Genomic DNA, 12,420 nt, shown 5'->3' on the forward strand with positions numbered 1-12,420 from the left:
TCAATGCCGGGAACTTTGAATTAAAGGCTTCATTGTGTTGTATCCTCATCCAGCGACACTGTCTCCTGTCATTCATTCACCATGAATGATGTGCAGGCACCCACATTTGAGCAGGAGGGAGTGTATTACAGCTTTTATTTAGTGGGCCTGTAATCCTATATGCATTACCGCCACCACAAATACTCCATCCAGACCATATCTTGTTCCATAGAGCTTCATAAGCTGGCACAAAGAGGCCTGTCCAAGCGTCAAGGTTTTCACTGTCTGTCCCTGAGGCCTCAGTGCACTGTGTAATGGGGATGTGTGGACCAAGTACACCCCATTATGTTTGGAGCGATGTAGTTTCATTTGCATTGTTTGTTTATCGATTCATTATTGGTGTTAGAGGGTCAGTTTGTATTTATTCTGATGTCCAGGTGGAGTTACGTGTGCTGGCCTGCTACAGTTTAATAGCCTGCACGGCCGCTTTTTAACTCTGTAAATGAGTAACGGTGCTCCTTGATCATTTAAAAAAAGCAGATCTTTTGACAGATTAGACAACATGACCTTTGTATCCAAATTACAAACACTCAGGTGCCAGTGTGGGAGGAGCGATGATGAATGAGTCAGCAGCTTTCAAATTAGAGCAGTCCATTGAATGGAGGTTTGTGTGGGGAAGTCATGTCAGTGGGCAGCCAAGAGCTTCCCCAGATACCTGCAGCTTGGATCTCACAGAAAGCAGCACCAGTAGTGAGACTTCATTTCAATTTGTTTTTAAATGTAAACACTTGAAGGCCCTCTCAAGAATCTGGCAAGACTGCTTTATACCTCTTGCAGCGCTTTTGCCACCCACACTGACTTTTTCCACCAAAGATTATTTTACTCTCTACTTTCTCAAAACGTGTCAGTTGGGAAAAGCTCAGCCCTCCAACACAATTAACCAAATTAGTTAAAGCTGTTTATTCTCGTTGAAAACTGGGATTTTGTTCATGTGTGTTGCTTTTGTTGGTGCAAAGTGCATTTTGCATTTCTGTCACTGAAACCCACAACAACAAAAAACATCTTCCGTAAACTGTATGATAAAATCATGTAGGCTATGGTACCTGTAGACGTGTTTTTCTGCGTCTTCATTTAATAAGTGGAATACTTTGGAAAGCCACCGAGTCTTCCAGATGAAGTAATCCCTCCCGCCCCGTCTCCTCGTCCCGGCTGATGAAGCCTCAAAGCCTGCGAATCACACGTGACGTGAACCGGCTGGCCCGTGAGCCAGAGATAATGCCAATAAAAACAAAGTATAAGTGTTTTGATACACTTTCACTCCCTTTTCCTGCGCGTTAGAGCCGCGCGCTCGTCCACGTTCACTTCTCCATCTCACCCTTCCAGGTACACGCCCTTTAACTTGTCAGGGGGAAAAGTTTGAGGGAAAGAAAAAAAAAGGGAAAAAAGAGCCTAAATCACGGAAGAGATTCGGCTGTCCTACTAGTTTGGCAAGTTCTCTGAGCTCAAAGAGGCGTAGAAAGGCGGAGAAGAGAGCAGAAACTCCTATTTGCGCACATTTATACACTTCAGTTGTCCCGCAGACGGTATACGGTGAGTTGAATGCGTCTTTCTGGATTACTTTAAACTTCCTCGGCGTGGAAACTTTGTGCACCAGCGTTGTTTGTTCATCGGTTTTTTTTTTGGTTGCCACGTTTCGATACTCTTGCGTGAGCCATTCCCATGGAAGTTTGCCGCGGTGTGACTGCAGGACGCAGACGTCTCCAGGCTCACGTTGCATGTGTGTAAAGTTTATGGAGACAGTTGCTGTTTTTTCCGCTTCCTTGGGCGGTTTTATTGGCGGTGTTTGATGGCCAACTGCTCTCTGTCTGTCTCTCTCGGAAAGATATGTGATATGGAGGTGTAGCTCAGTTGTCAGGTTGCCGATCAATTGCAAACAGCCTATGAAAAATGTAACTGACTTGAGGTGACTTGAGTATTGAGCTTACGTGGTATATCCAGTGGGCATCCGGGTCGCGCGTAGGAGCGCAATTGTGCGCAAAATGTTTGCACACACTATGCTTTATAAAAGAGACCCTGCGAGAGGGTCCGCTTGTCTTATTGCCGGGTGGGGTTTTGTGGCGCTGTGTGTAGTTAGTGACAACATTATTGTTAAATATTTAAAACTGCTCTTCGTGTTGATGGTGGTGAGGCTATAACTTTATAGTATTGCGCAACGTTCGGCTTTCAAGCCACAACCTCATGTTCCTCTGTTAATATTTGATGCCACACACGAGCAGTAGTATTGTCATGACTCTGCGCACATACCGTATCACATTCGCCCATTTGGAAACGCAATACTCTATCTCCTTTGGGCTCTGGAGGGAAACGGGAAACCTCTGCTTGTAGGCCTATTTCATTATTTGATTTGGGGACTTTTTTAAGACACAAAAAAATTGGGATTGGTTTCTCTCCGTTCCGTATGGATGACGCAATTCATTCGTCGAAATTAGCGCACGTGTGAGAACACAACCTCGATAGTGGTTACTAATGAACGTGAGAATGGACAGAAACGTCAATCCAAGAATAGAATAAATGCCTTTTCTGGGTATTTCAGGACAGGACGCACCTTGTGCACTCTGGCTGAGGAGGGTGTGTCACCTGTGCAGGAGGAAGTCTCTTAAAGTGCCTCCAAAAATAAGGGCTGCGTGTGCAACAGCACTAAAAACGCTGCATGTTGTTTTTTAAAGTGTAAAATCAACACCTTTTGAATCACTATTTTTCAATGAGAGCTGTTTTGACAATCCGATATGCTGTGCTTACTCTAATTCATGCAAACTTGTGGTTGTATTGTGAACGGAGCGAAGCCGTTGGAGATCATTAGGTCAAGGGGTACGTTTGAGCTTTTTATGGCCCTATATATATCTACAGTGTCGGAGCTATAATGAGACAAACGGGCACAAGCATGTATGATTGTGATGGACAAATAGTTTGTCCGGAGGGTTCCATACACACTTGAGTAATTGAGTTAGCAAATACTACCTACAGATCCAGAGAGCGTTCTTCTCGCTAGTGTAAACCGTTGTTTGCTCTACAGCAACTACTGAAGCTGAAAGACTAGTAGTCGCCTGGAACACATTCGCTCACTGCTTTGGGGCAAACTAGCTCGAAGTTGGCCTGTAAATTCCTGTCTAAGTGATCTCCGCAGACAGCAATGAATGGAATTCTGGCAGAGCTGTGTCCCCTCGTGCCATTTCTTTGGAATACTTTGAGCACGAGTTACCTGTGGACGTCTACAGTTATTTTTGTGTCTATCTTGAATAATAATTGTGCAGGAATTTGCTGCTGGTTTGTACAAAACACCATGTAAATGTGTTGAAGCCTCATAGTCAGACGGGTTTGCGTGTATTCGTGTTCAACGGCGCGAAGGCTGTAGAAAAAGAAAGGGCGGCGGGCAATGGAAGAGAGAGAGAGAGAGAGAGAGAGAGAGAGCAAACCGGGACTAGGTAATCCCTCAGGTAATCTGAAGCCCAGTCCCCTCGGTGGCGTCAGTAGATCAGATGACCGCTCAAAGATCAGAACTTCCATTGTGCGTCTCGTCTCTCAATCAGACTCCCTCTCACCCTCTCCACTTATCTTGCGTCACCGTCCCTCCCTTATTGCAACTGTGGACTCGACACCTGAAACGAAAAGCCCCGCAGTGACACGGAAACATCCGCCACTTCATTTTCCACTGGATGTTTCTATCACTTCAATGTGTTTTGAATCAGACCGTCCTGGACCTTCCTCCCTTTCCCCACACGCTACAGCAGCAACACGTTTAATCACTTATGTTATGATCTATCTATCTATGCATGTGTTTGTCTTGTCTGTCTGACGCCATTGTTTTGACCTCTTCCTTTCCCCAGAGAGAGGAGTCATGGAGCCTGCTATTCAGACCATGGTGAAGGTCTTCATGAAGTCGACCAAGGGGAAGGACAGTCTAGGACAGTCTCAATTCCAGAGCCTTGTCAAGAGCCAGCTCTCCAACATCCTTTCGGTTAGGAAACCTTCACTGAACCTTTTCTGAAATATCACTATATATTGCATAATGTAAAAACGTCACAGAAATCCACACCGCTTAGTCTTGCATTAGCACAGGCGAGTTGGAACCTGTTCAGACTCTCAACACGAGCATTGTGACCAATTGGTGGTGTAACATACAGCAGGTGGGAGGGAGACAAGTGATCCCATATCAGGGGTGTCAGACTCATTTTCACCGTGGGCCACATCATGGCTGCCTCTTAAAGGGTCGGTAGTAACTGTAACACTGTATAAACTATCCCTTAACATATTGTTAAATAACTCTCTTTGCATTGGTTATTGCTTATTTGAGTGTAGAAATATTGTACATCAGAAAAATATCCCTAATATTATAACAGACATCCATTTCATTTGAAGCCTTCAAAATAAAAGCACAGGATATTTTTCTTACATTTCTTTAAGAAAAAGGGATCGCATGTCTTTCAAGCCGTCAGGGATCACATAAAATAATGTGACGGGCTGGATTCGGCCCGCGGGCCTTGTGTTTGACACCTGTGACCCATATGATGGAATGACATTCCTCAGCATTCTGATGTAGATAGAGGGTCATTCTCTAATTGCGTATGGTGATTTCATCAGTGTAGAGTTGCTAACCATCATGCTTGATTGTCCCATTGTCGTGTGTGTGCCTAATGTCCAGGACACAGACAGCAAGGAGGCGGTCAAAGACATGCGCCAGGGACTGGATGCCAACCAAGACGGCAAGGTCGGATTTGAGGAGTACCTGAAGCTGGTCGGCTACCTGGCGGTGTCGCTCAGCGAGCAGCGTGGCCTCGCCAAAGAAGAGTCTGCCAAAAATGCTGCGTCCGAACCGGTGGTTCTCGCCACCGTTCCGGATGCCGCCGCTCCGGGCAAAGAGGAGAAGAAGCCCGAAGCCAGCGCAGAGGCAAAGGAGGAAGCCACGCCAGAAGCCAGCGCAGAGGCGAAGGAGGAAGCAACGCCAGAAGCCAGCACAGAGGCGAAGGAGGAAGCAACGCCAGAAGCCAGCGCAGAGGCGAAGGAGGAAGCAACGCCAGAGGCCAATAATGACGTAAAAGTAGAAGCAGTTGCTGAAGCAAAGGTGGTAGAAAATGGAGTAACGGTAGAAATAAAGTCAGAGGGGGAGACGCAGCCTGAGGCAGCAAAGGAAGAGGAGAATAAAGCGATGGCGGTGTTAGACACGGAGGTGGCAGCGGCGGCAGTGGCAGAGGTGGTGAAAAAAGATGAGATGATAGCGGAAATAGGAAAGCTGGAGGAAGCTGTAGAGAAGTTGGATGCAGCGGTGGCTGAAGAAGTGGAGAAGAAGATAGAGGGCACCTCATAGGGGACTATCCAATCATTCACCAAAAAAAAGAAAATCACACTACTCTCTTGCATTCAACACTAAACAAAACTCAGCATTAATGCCAAAATAAATTGGTATGCCACTAAAGAATGTTCAAATTCATACAACCTTGAAATACAAAATATTGCCAGAAGTTGAAAGCCAGTTGCATTCCCCGTACATGATATATATATATATATAACAGTAGAATCATTGCTTTGCACCACTACTTGCCACTACGCTCATGAAGCATATGCATCCCACTATCCAGCACATTTACCTCATTATGACACTAGACTATGTGCACAATCATATGCATGCCATGTCCCTGTGAAAAGCTTACTGCAAAATCTGACTTACCTGCAGTGACCAGAGTGTCTCTGCAGTTATTAAGAAGTTTAAATACCGTCCTCTTCCCACTTTTATCCTAATCTGGCTATCATCTTTAACTCCTCGACGCTACTTACTAATAGTAAGACGTCCTCAAAGCACTAATGGCGTCAAGGAATATTTTGTCATTTGGGAAATTTGATCACGCTTTCTTGCCAGGAGTTGGATGAGACGGGCGACGCCCCGTTATACTCGTCCGTGCAGGATGAAGCCAGATAGCTAACTTTAGCTGTAATGTCTGATTCCAATGGCTAACTCTCTGCAAGAGACCTAATCATTTCCCAGAATGTTGAACTATTATTATAATGTATGCAGGAAAATCACAAATAACACATTTTTTTATACATTCTTTCATCTTTTAACTCTCATTGCTATGGAGCTGATTTGGCATGACAATAAACAAATTGTTTTGCTAAAGACTTGCATTACTTCAAGCTAATATAATTGCGTACTCTGTCGATGTTACCTTCCTAGTCTACTTTATAGTCTCTGTCTCTTTCTTTCATTTCTGTAATTCCCAGAGAGGTACTCATGTAGGCCCTTCAGTATGTTCCCTTGAGTCGCATTCAGCCACCGACTATGGAACTGGAAGATAAAGTGAGGCCCTATAGGATAAATAATTAAGGTTCAAGGATGGAATCAACACCAAAGAACGTCTTTAGTCAAATGGGAGCCCAGAATAGTTCCTGGGAGTGGACTGGTCACCAGAGGAGGTGTTCATGCAACCTAATCCACCTGGATTAGAGCTGGCAGACATGAACAACACAGCAAACATCAAGAAGTTAAAAAAAGAAGCCTATAACAGGTGTCACCTGTTGGCAGTTTTGATCTTATGTGCTTTACAATACAATTTGTGCATCTTAATTTGTTGCATGTCTTTCAAACCATATGGCATTTCAATGGTTATTGATCCATAAATGTGCTGGATGGCACATCATCTGCAGCGGCTCCTGGTAGAACTGGATCGGAGTGACGGAAAGTGTGTTGGTTGTTTTAAGACCAGTTGTTTCGGCTTGCGTGTTTGTTTGTCGGTTACACCCTCATTCAGTTAAAGACCCTCTTTGACCTGCAACTGGATCCTTGAGTCACAGCATTGGGAAACCACTGGATTAGGCATTTGAGGGGTAACACACCCTGGGACACAAACAATTACATGAAAGTAATCCCGGGCTCCAGTGCTTCCGCCCATCAGACCTGGTGCTTTAACAAAAGAAAAACAGAAGAATACTGAGCCAGCTATATGAATCCAAGTGGTGGGATCTTTTTACAACTACTACTACGTACGATGTTGCATGCTATCAGAAACGTATTTGCTAGTATTTACATTGTACTGCAATCATTGTGGCCAAATATTTAAGTTGGACATGGCCTCCTTTTATATGTCACTTTTTAACCTAACTCTTTCTTGTTTGGACCACTATGGAGATCACTTGAAGATGTACTGCTTTGTCATATATATGCAATTTGTTAATTACAATTTAATGATTTGATAGTTGTCTCCTCGTAAATAATGCAGCCATGAGAAAAAGGCTCGCGTTGCAGGCCCTCTGTGTTATATGTACCTGGCCAGCCGGTTCGTGCTGAAGGCGCACACATTTTGGGCACACCCCCAAATATGCACTGTAACAGCACCTGGTGCCTCAAACTGCTCTGCAGCGAAATGGGCAAAACAAATAAACCTGTGAGTCATGTGGTCTCCCTGCGACACTCCCATTGTAAATACTGTCTCATTTACACTCACTCAGCCTTTGTACTCGTAGTACACGGTGCTTCCTGCATGCTCTATTACTAACGCACCTGAACATGTTTGGCTATTTAGTCTATATTATGATTTCCACCGATATTCTTCTTATATCACAACGTTTTCTAAACATGGTACTTCCTGTGAATAACTGAGACGTATGACACACTTGCGTTAGCTGCAACCGGTTTTCGGTTCAACGTGTACTTTGGCCTCAGGCACTTAGCCAGACGTGTTGAGAGGTCTTTCGCTCTCAACCAATCATGAGAAGCAAAATGATGTCCGATTAATAAATAAAAAGAAACTGGATGAAGCAAAATTCACTTTACTGGTATTTTTAACAAAAGCTGATTTAGTGTGAACAGACCTGGATTAAACATCTGGAAATGAATCTATAGCAGCTAACGCTTAGTTTTTAAATCTTCTTGGCAGATGGATGGAGTGAACTGTGAGAGCTTTCTTACTCGCAAGAGATTAAACTGCCCCATAGTGTGAACCCCGCCCAGCCTTAAATCCAAGATTAAAAACATGCTAGAACGAAGCCTATCAGATCTGTGGTGGCAGGGAGTGTTTGCAGACCGATCTTCATTGACACACAATAAGGCCCATTCATCCTGTGACAAGTAAAGATAAAAGCCTGAGTTCAGAACCCTCCCAGCGGATATAAGAAGTGTACATACAAATATATGAATGTGCTTTGTGACAAAACGTCTGAGATAATGGGGCCATTCCCAGGGTATTGTGCAGGTGCTCATCGGCCATTGATGTTCTCTGTTTATTTGCTGCCAAGTACTAGAGTGTGTGTGTGTGTGTGTGTGTGTGTTTAGCAGCTGGACTCATTTCAGTCTGCTGTCATGTCCAGTAAACTCAACTTCATACGCAATGCTGTATCGTTTTCGCTAATTCCATGTAATATGTTTAATGGCTAATATTGAATAAAACTGTGACAATAACTTTAATAATAGTATCTGTGTGGCCTGCTTTCAAGAATCCAGTTCTCTTGAGAGAGAGAGATGTGTGTGAGTGCAGGTACGTGCAGCATCGAAAATACACAAGGGCAAAACTGCCCCTATGAACTATAATGTTGCCCCTGATATCACTAGGAGAGGGGCAACAAATGCCCCATAATTCTGATAATTTAATAATGTTTTATTTGTGTTCTTTGTTGTGTGTCCTATCTGTAGGTAGGTACACACAAAAAATCAAATACAATTTTGAATTATTAAAAAAAAGAAATAAGTTATAATTGTTAATAGTTGTTTAAAATACAATATAATTCAATTCAATTCAGTTTATTTGTATAGCCCATTTTCACAATTTACAAATTTGTCTCGGAGTGCTTTACAATCTGTACACATAGACATCCCTGTCCCAAAACCTCACATCGGACCAGGAAAAACTCCCAAATAACCCTTCACGGGGAAAAAGGAAGAAACCTTCAGGAGAGCAACAGAGGAGGATCCCTCTCCAGGATGGACAGGTGCAATAGATGTAATGTGTACAGAGGGACAGATTATTGAATATGATTGTCTGATTTATGTTTTCTGTTTATTTTTTGGTTAAAATAAACAAACAGTTTTACACTTTGAACGACTACTGCCTAATAGTCTTATTATTTCCATTTTTAGGACAAGTGCTCATATAATGTAAGCCTAAATAAGTATTTTAATTATTTTTGAACAGAGGTTAAATGTTATTTCACAACTTTTCATGACTTTTTAAATGCCTATGGATTTCAGTCAGTGGGGACAACAATTGCCCTCTAAAAAATCGGTAAATGTCCTTCCCTGGGTCCCTGTGTGTGTGTGTGTGTGTGTGTGTGTGTGTGTGTGTGTGTGTGTGTGTGTGTGTGTGTGTGTGTGTGTGTGCGTGCGTGCGTGCGTGCGTGCGTGCGTGCGTGCGTGTGTGTGTGTGTGAGTGATGGAAAGAAAGCACCTGCAAAAGAGGGAGGATCGAGAAAGAGAAGTAAGTAAGAGGGTTTGAGGGGCGAGGAGGACCGGGAGGAGGGGGAGGAGGGGGATGGCCAGCTGATATTTAAGACAGGCGAACTCTCTCCCCATCTATCTCTGCCTTGGCTCTGTCCCCTGCACCTCTTCAAAGACAAAGACAAAGGAGGCCCTCCATCAGCACTCAGGTGAGACACGCAGCTCAGAGGGGTCTCTTCCCTCTCTTTTCTCCTTTGCAGATAATTGACGTTCACTTTAAAAGTGCATTTAACGCCTTTTATCAGCCGTGCAACTGCAGCAAATAGCTGTGGATTCAAAAACCTTCAGAGCAGAGAGACACTGGACCGTGGCGCCCAGCGGAGGACCACCGGATTCTTTTCAGAATTTATTTTGCCTTCTTTTGATGTGCACCTTTGAAGACGAGCACGACAGGGAATTATTATGCGTCAAGAAAGTGATCGATTTTGAGGCAACGCTGTGTTGGAAAAAAAATGAAATGACAATATACTGACATTAATGTAGAATTGCATATGTAACATGAATAACAACTAGAAACAAGGCGTAGCAAACCATTGGTACGTTGTCCTTTTTATAACCAAACGTTCAACTTCTTTCATCCTCGGCGTAGATGTGGCTCCATCATTAAGTTGACATATTCATTATAACCATACACTATGTTGTGTTACTGAGAGCATTTTCGTCTCCATGGTTTCCAATTGCCTCCTGTCAGTGAGTGACAGAGGACCCCTATAGATTCTCCAGTTAGCCAGCTTTGGTGTCCGCTCGTCTTTTGTCTCCTACAACTACAACTCTGACAAAGCTGCGCAGCATAAAGAGGACGTCGGCATCCCGTCTGCTTTTGTGACAGCTGGCAGTTCATAAAACATGAACATGCAGCGACGGACGGATCGCTCGTCTCCATCAGTTGCGTGGTTATGGACTAGCCTCGAAGCAATGAAGCCGACTTCTATTTTTTATCAAGCCTTTAAACTTTAAACTTGAGCCAGCGTGGAGGTGAGCAGAACCCAGTTGGCTGGGACCTGGTGGTACCCGGCCCTCTTGGCGTTTCAATGTGATCACCAGACGAGTTTCGGGTTTCCATCTTTAACGATGAGACTTGTTACGCAACCGGCAGACGGAGAGCTGAAGCCACTTTTCGACGATACCACAGAGCTAATTGTTATGCGTGACCTCTTCAGCTTAGAGGAGCGTCAACCCGGGAAGTGGACTTTCACGACGGCACAAACGTTCTTCAAACCATCTTTCAGGTGACACGAGGAGTGCGTTCCTTCTTTTCTTCTTCTTTTTTGAATACATTGAGATAGAAAAGCTTCACTTTCTGACTGTTTGTTGCATCATTGACAGTGTATCTGTGTCTGTGTGTGCAGTCTCTCCACAAGTCCAGCACAAGAAGCTCCAAGATGCCGGACACAATGTGTGTAAGATTGATTCGAAAAGCTTTCCCAAAGCCGTCCTTCATCTTTCCATCCAAACCTCTGAAATGTAAAAACCCAGTAAGGTCACGCACACACTGTGACCGCACTATTTCAAAAATTCGGGTCAGTAATATTCTCTGCTCTACACGCAGAGCGTTATTTAACCCATTGTGTAGACATGGGGGGAAAACACACCTTCCTTCACTCCATCCATCTGCCTGTCCTGCTCTCACTTTGACTCAGAGGCGGCTTCGGCCTTGACTGCCATGTGACCACACATGCAGCCCTGGCTGGAGCGGGCATTTTGCGGGAGACTCTGACCTTTTGACCCCGATACCTTTCACAGTATGTCCAAGGAGCCAACTTCCAACCTGGAGAACGCCATGCAGATGCTCATAAAGACCTTCCACAAGTACTCTGGGAAGGAGGGCGACAAGTTCACGCTGAGCAGGGGCGAACTCAAGGAGCTGCTTCTGGAGGAGCTGGGGACTTACTTGGGGGTAAGAGAAGGAGTGTGTGTGTGTGTGTGTGTGATGAGGCAACACCAGCACACTAATGCAGTTGGCAAATATGTGACACACAAGCGGAGGTATCCGCTCACGTAGTCAGACACACAGGTTCAGACAGGCTTGTGCAGTGATGTTTGCACACACACACACACACACACACACATAGCACATGACACATTCTTAAGTCTCTCTCTCTTTGTTCCCTCTCTGTCAGGGCTCCTCCAAAGATAATGAAGCCGTGGAGAAGGTGATGAACGACCTGGACGCCAACAACGACGGGGAGGTGGACTTCACCGAGTTCATCATCCTGATGGGCGCGCTCACTGTCGCCTGCAACGACTTCTTCCTGGATTGCAAAACAGATGAGAAGCCAGATGAAAGCCAAGGCGAGTCGGCGCCGAAGTAAAAAATTGAATCAGCGCAAGAGCGGAATGGGGGGGGGGGGAGGGGGGGAGAAGTGGGAGGTGGAAAGAGGGTGAAGGGGAAAAGGTGGGGTGTAGAAGAAGGAGGAGGGGAAATAACTGAGAGGGGAAAGAGGACAGAGTCTTGTGTCTTGTGCAATCTGTAAACGTGACGACTAGACGGGAGGGGAGCGGTCCGGCTGAAGGTTTGTGGGTGCACAGTAATCGGGGAAGTCAGCAGGAGATATTTTTCTCCTCTGCAACTGTTTTTCAGAAAGCATATCTAGTCACACTCAAAGCAGTGAGAGGCTTTACATACAGAGCTGGGTATATATTCAACTCCTTTCCATTTAAATGTTTTGACAGCATGTTCTGAATTAGGCAGCGGAAAGAAAAGGAAGTCAGAGTTTTGCAGAAGGCACATCAGGATGTTTGAGCACTTCTTCCGCATGAATAATTTGTGAACATGTATTAAGTTGCAAGTTATCATAGTAGTGTATGTACTCAGCGTTGAACAATATGATGTATCCCCTTTCTTGTGCATATTTTGTAATCCTTTTGGGGAATAACCAATGCATTCTTCAACATATTAAACATGGCATTTATCCAACTATCTATTGCTGTGTCTTTGGTTTTGCATACCTACAAATCCCTCA

General features: G+C 44.5%; 2 protein-coding genes across 6 annotated transcripts; both read left to right on the plus strand.

Annotated features, from left to right (window-relative positions):
- Window positions 1-1,316: 1,316 nt before the first annotated feature.
- s100u (S100 calcium binding protein U) lies at window positions 1,317-7,441 on the plus strand. Of its 2 annotated transcripts, none has more exons than XM_056413561.1 (3): window positions 1,317-1,569; window positions 3,864-3,994; window positions 4,679-7,441. In XM_056413561.1, exons 2-3 carry the CDS (start codon window positions 3,875-3,877, stop codon window positions 5,339-5,341), a joined length of 783 nt encoding a protein of 260 aa, XP_056269536.1. In that variant the 5' UTR covers window positions 1,317-1,569; window positions 3,864-3,874; the 3' UTR covers window positions 5,342-7,441. The 2 variants fall into 2 exon arrangements, with proteins under 2 accessions (XP_056269536.1, XP_056269545.1); XM_056413570.1 differs by lacking the exon at window positions 1,317-1,569 and adding an exon at window positions 1,627-1,756.
- A 3,140-nt stretch (window positions 7,442-10,581) lies between these two features.
- On the plus strand, window positions 10,582-11,778 carry s100s (S100 calcium binding protein S). Of its 4 annotated transcripts, none has more exons than XM_056413656.1 (4): window positions 10,582-10,686; window positions 10,807-10,857; window positions 11,201-11,354; window positions 11,578-11,778. In XM_056413656.1, the coding sequence occupies exons 1-4, from the start codon at window positions 10,601-10,603 to the stop codon at window positions 11,767-11,769; spliced, it is 483 nt and encodes a 160-aa protein (XP_056269631.1). In that variant the 5' UTR covers window positions 10,582-10,600; the 3' UTR covers window positions 11,770-11,778. The 4 variants fall into 4 exon arrangements, with proteins under 4 accessions (XP_056269631.1, XP_056269640.1, XP_056269655.1 ...); XM_056413665.1 differs by having other exon boundaries at window positions 10,611-10,686; window positions 10,807-10,853; XM_056413680.1 differs by having other exon boundaries at window positions 10,669-10,698.
- Window positions 11,779-12,420: the final 642 nt, after the last annotated feature.

Source organism: Pseudoliparis swirei, chromosome 1 (assembly GCF_029220125.1).
Source record: "Pseudoliparis swirei isolate HS2019 ecotype Mariana Trench chromosome 1, NWPU_hadal_v1, whole genome shotgun sequence".
In the NCBI taxonomy this organism is placed as follows: domain Eukaryota; kingdom Metazoa; phylum Chordata; class Actinopteri; order Perciformes; family Liparidae; genus Pseudoliparis; species Pseudoliparis swirei.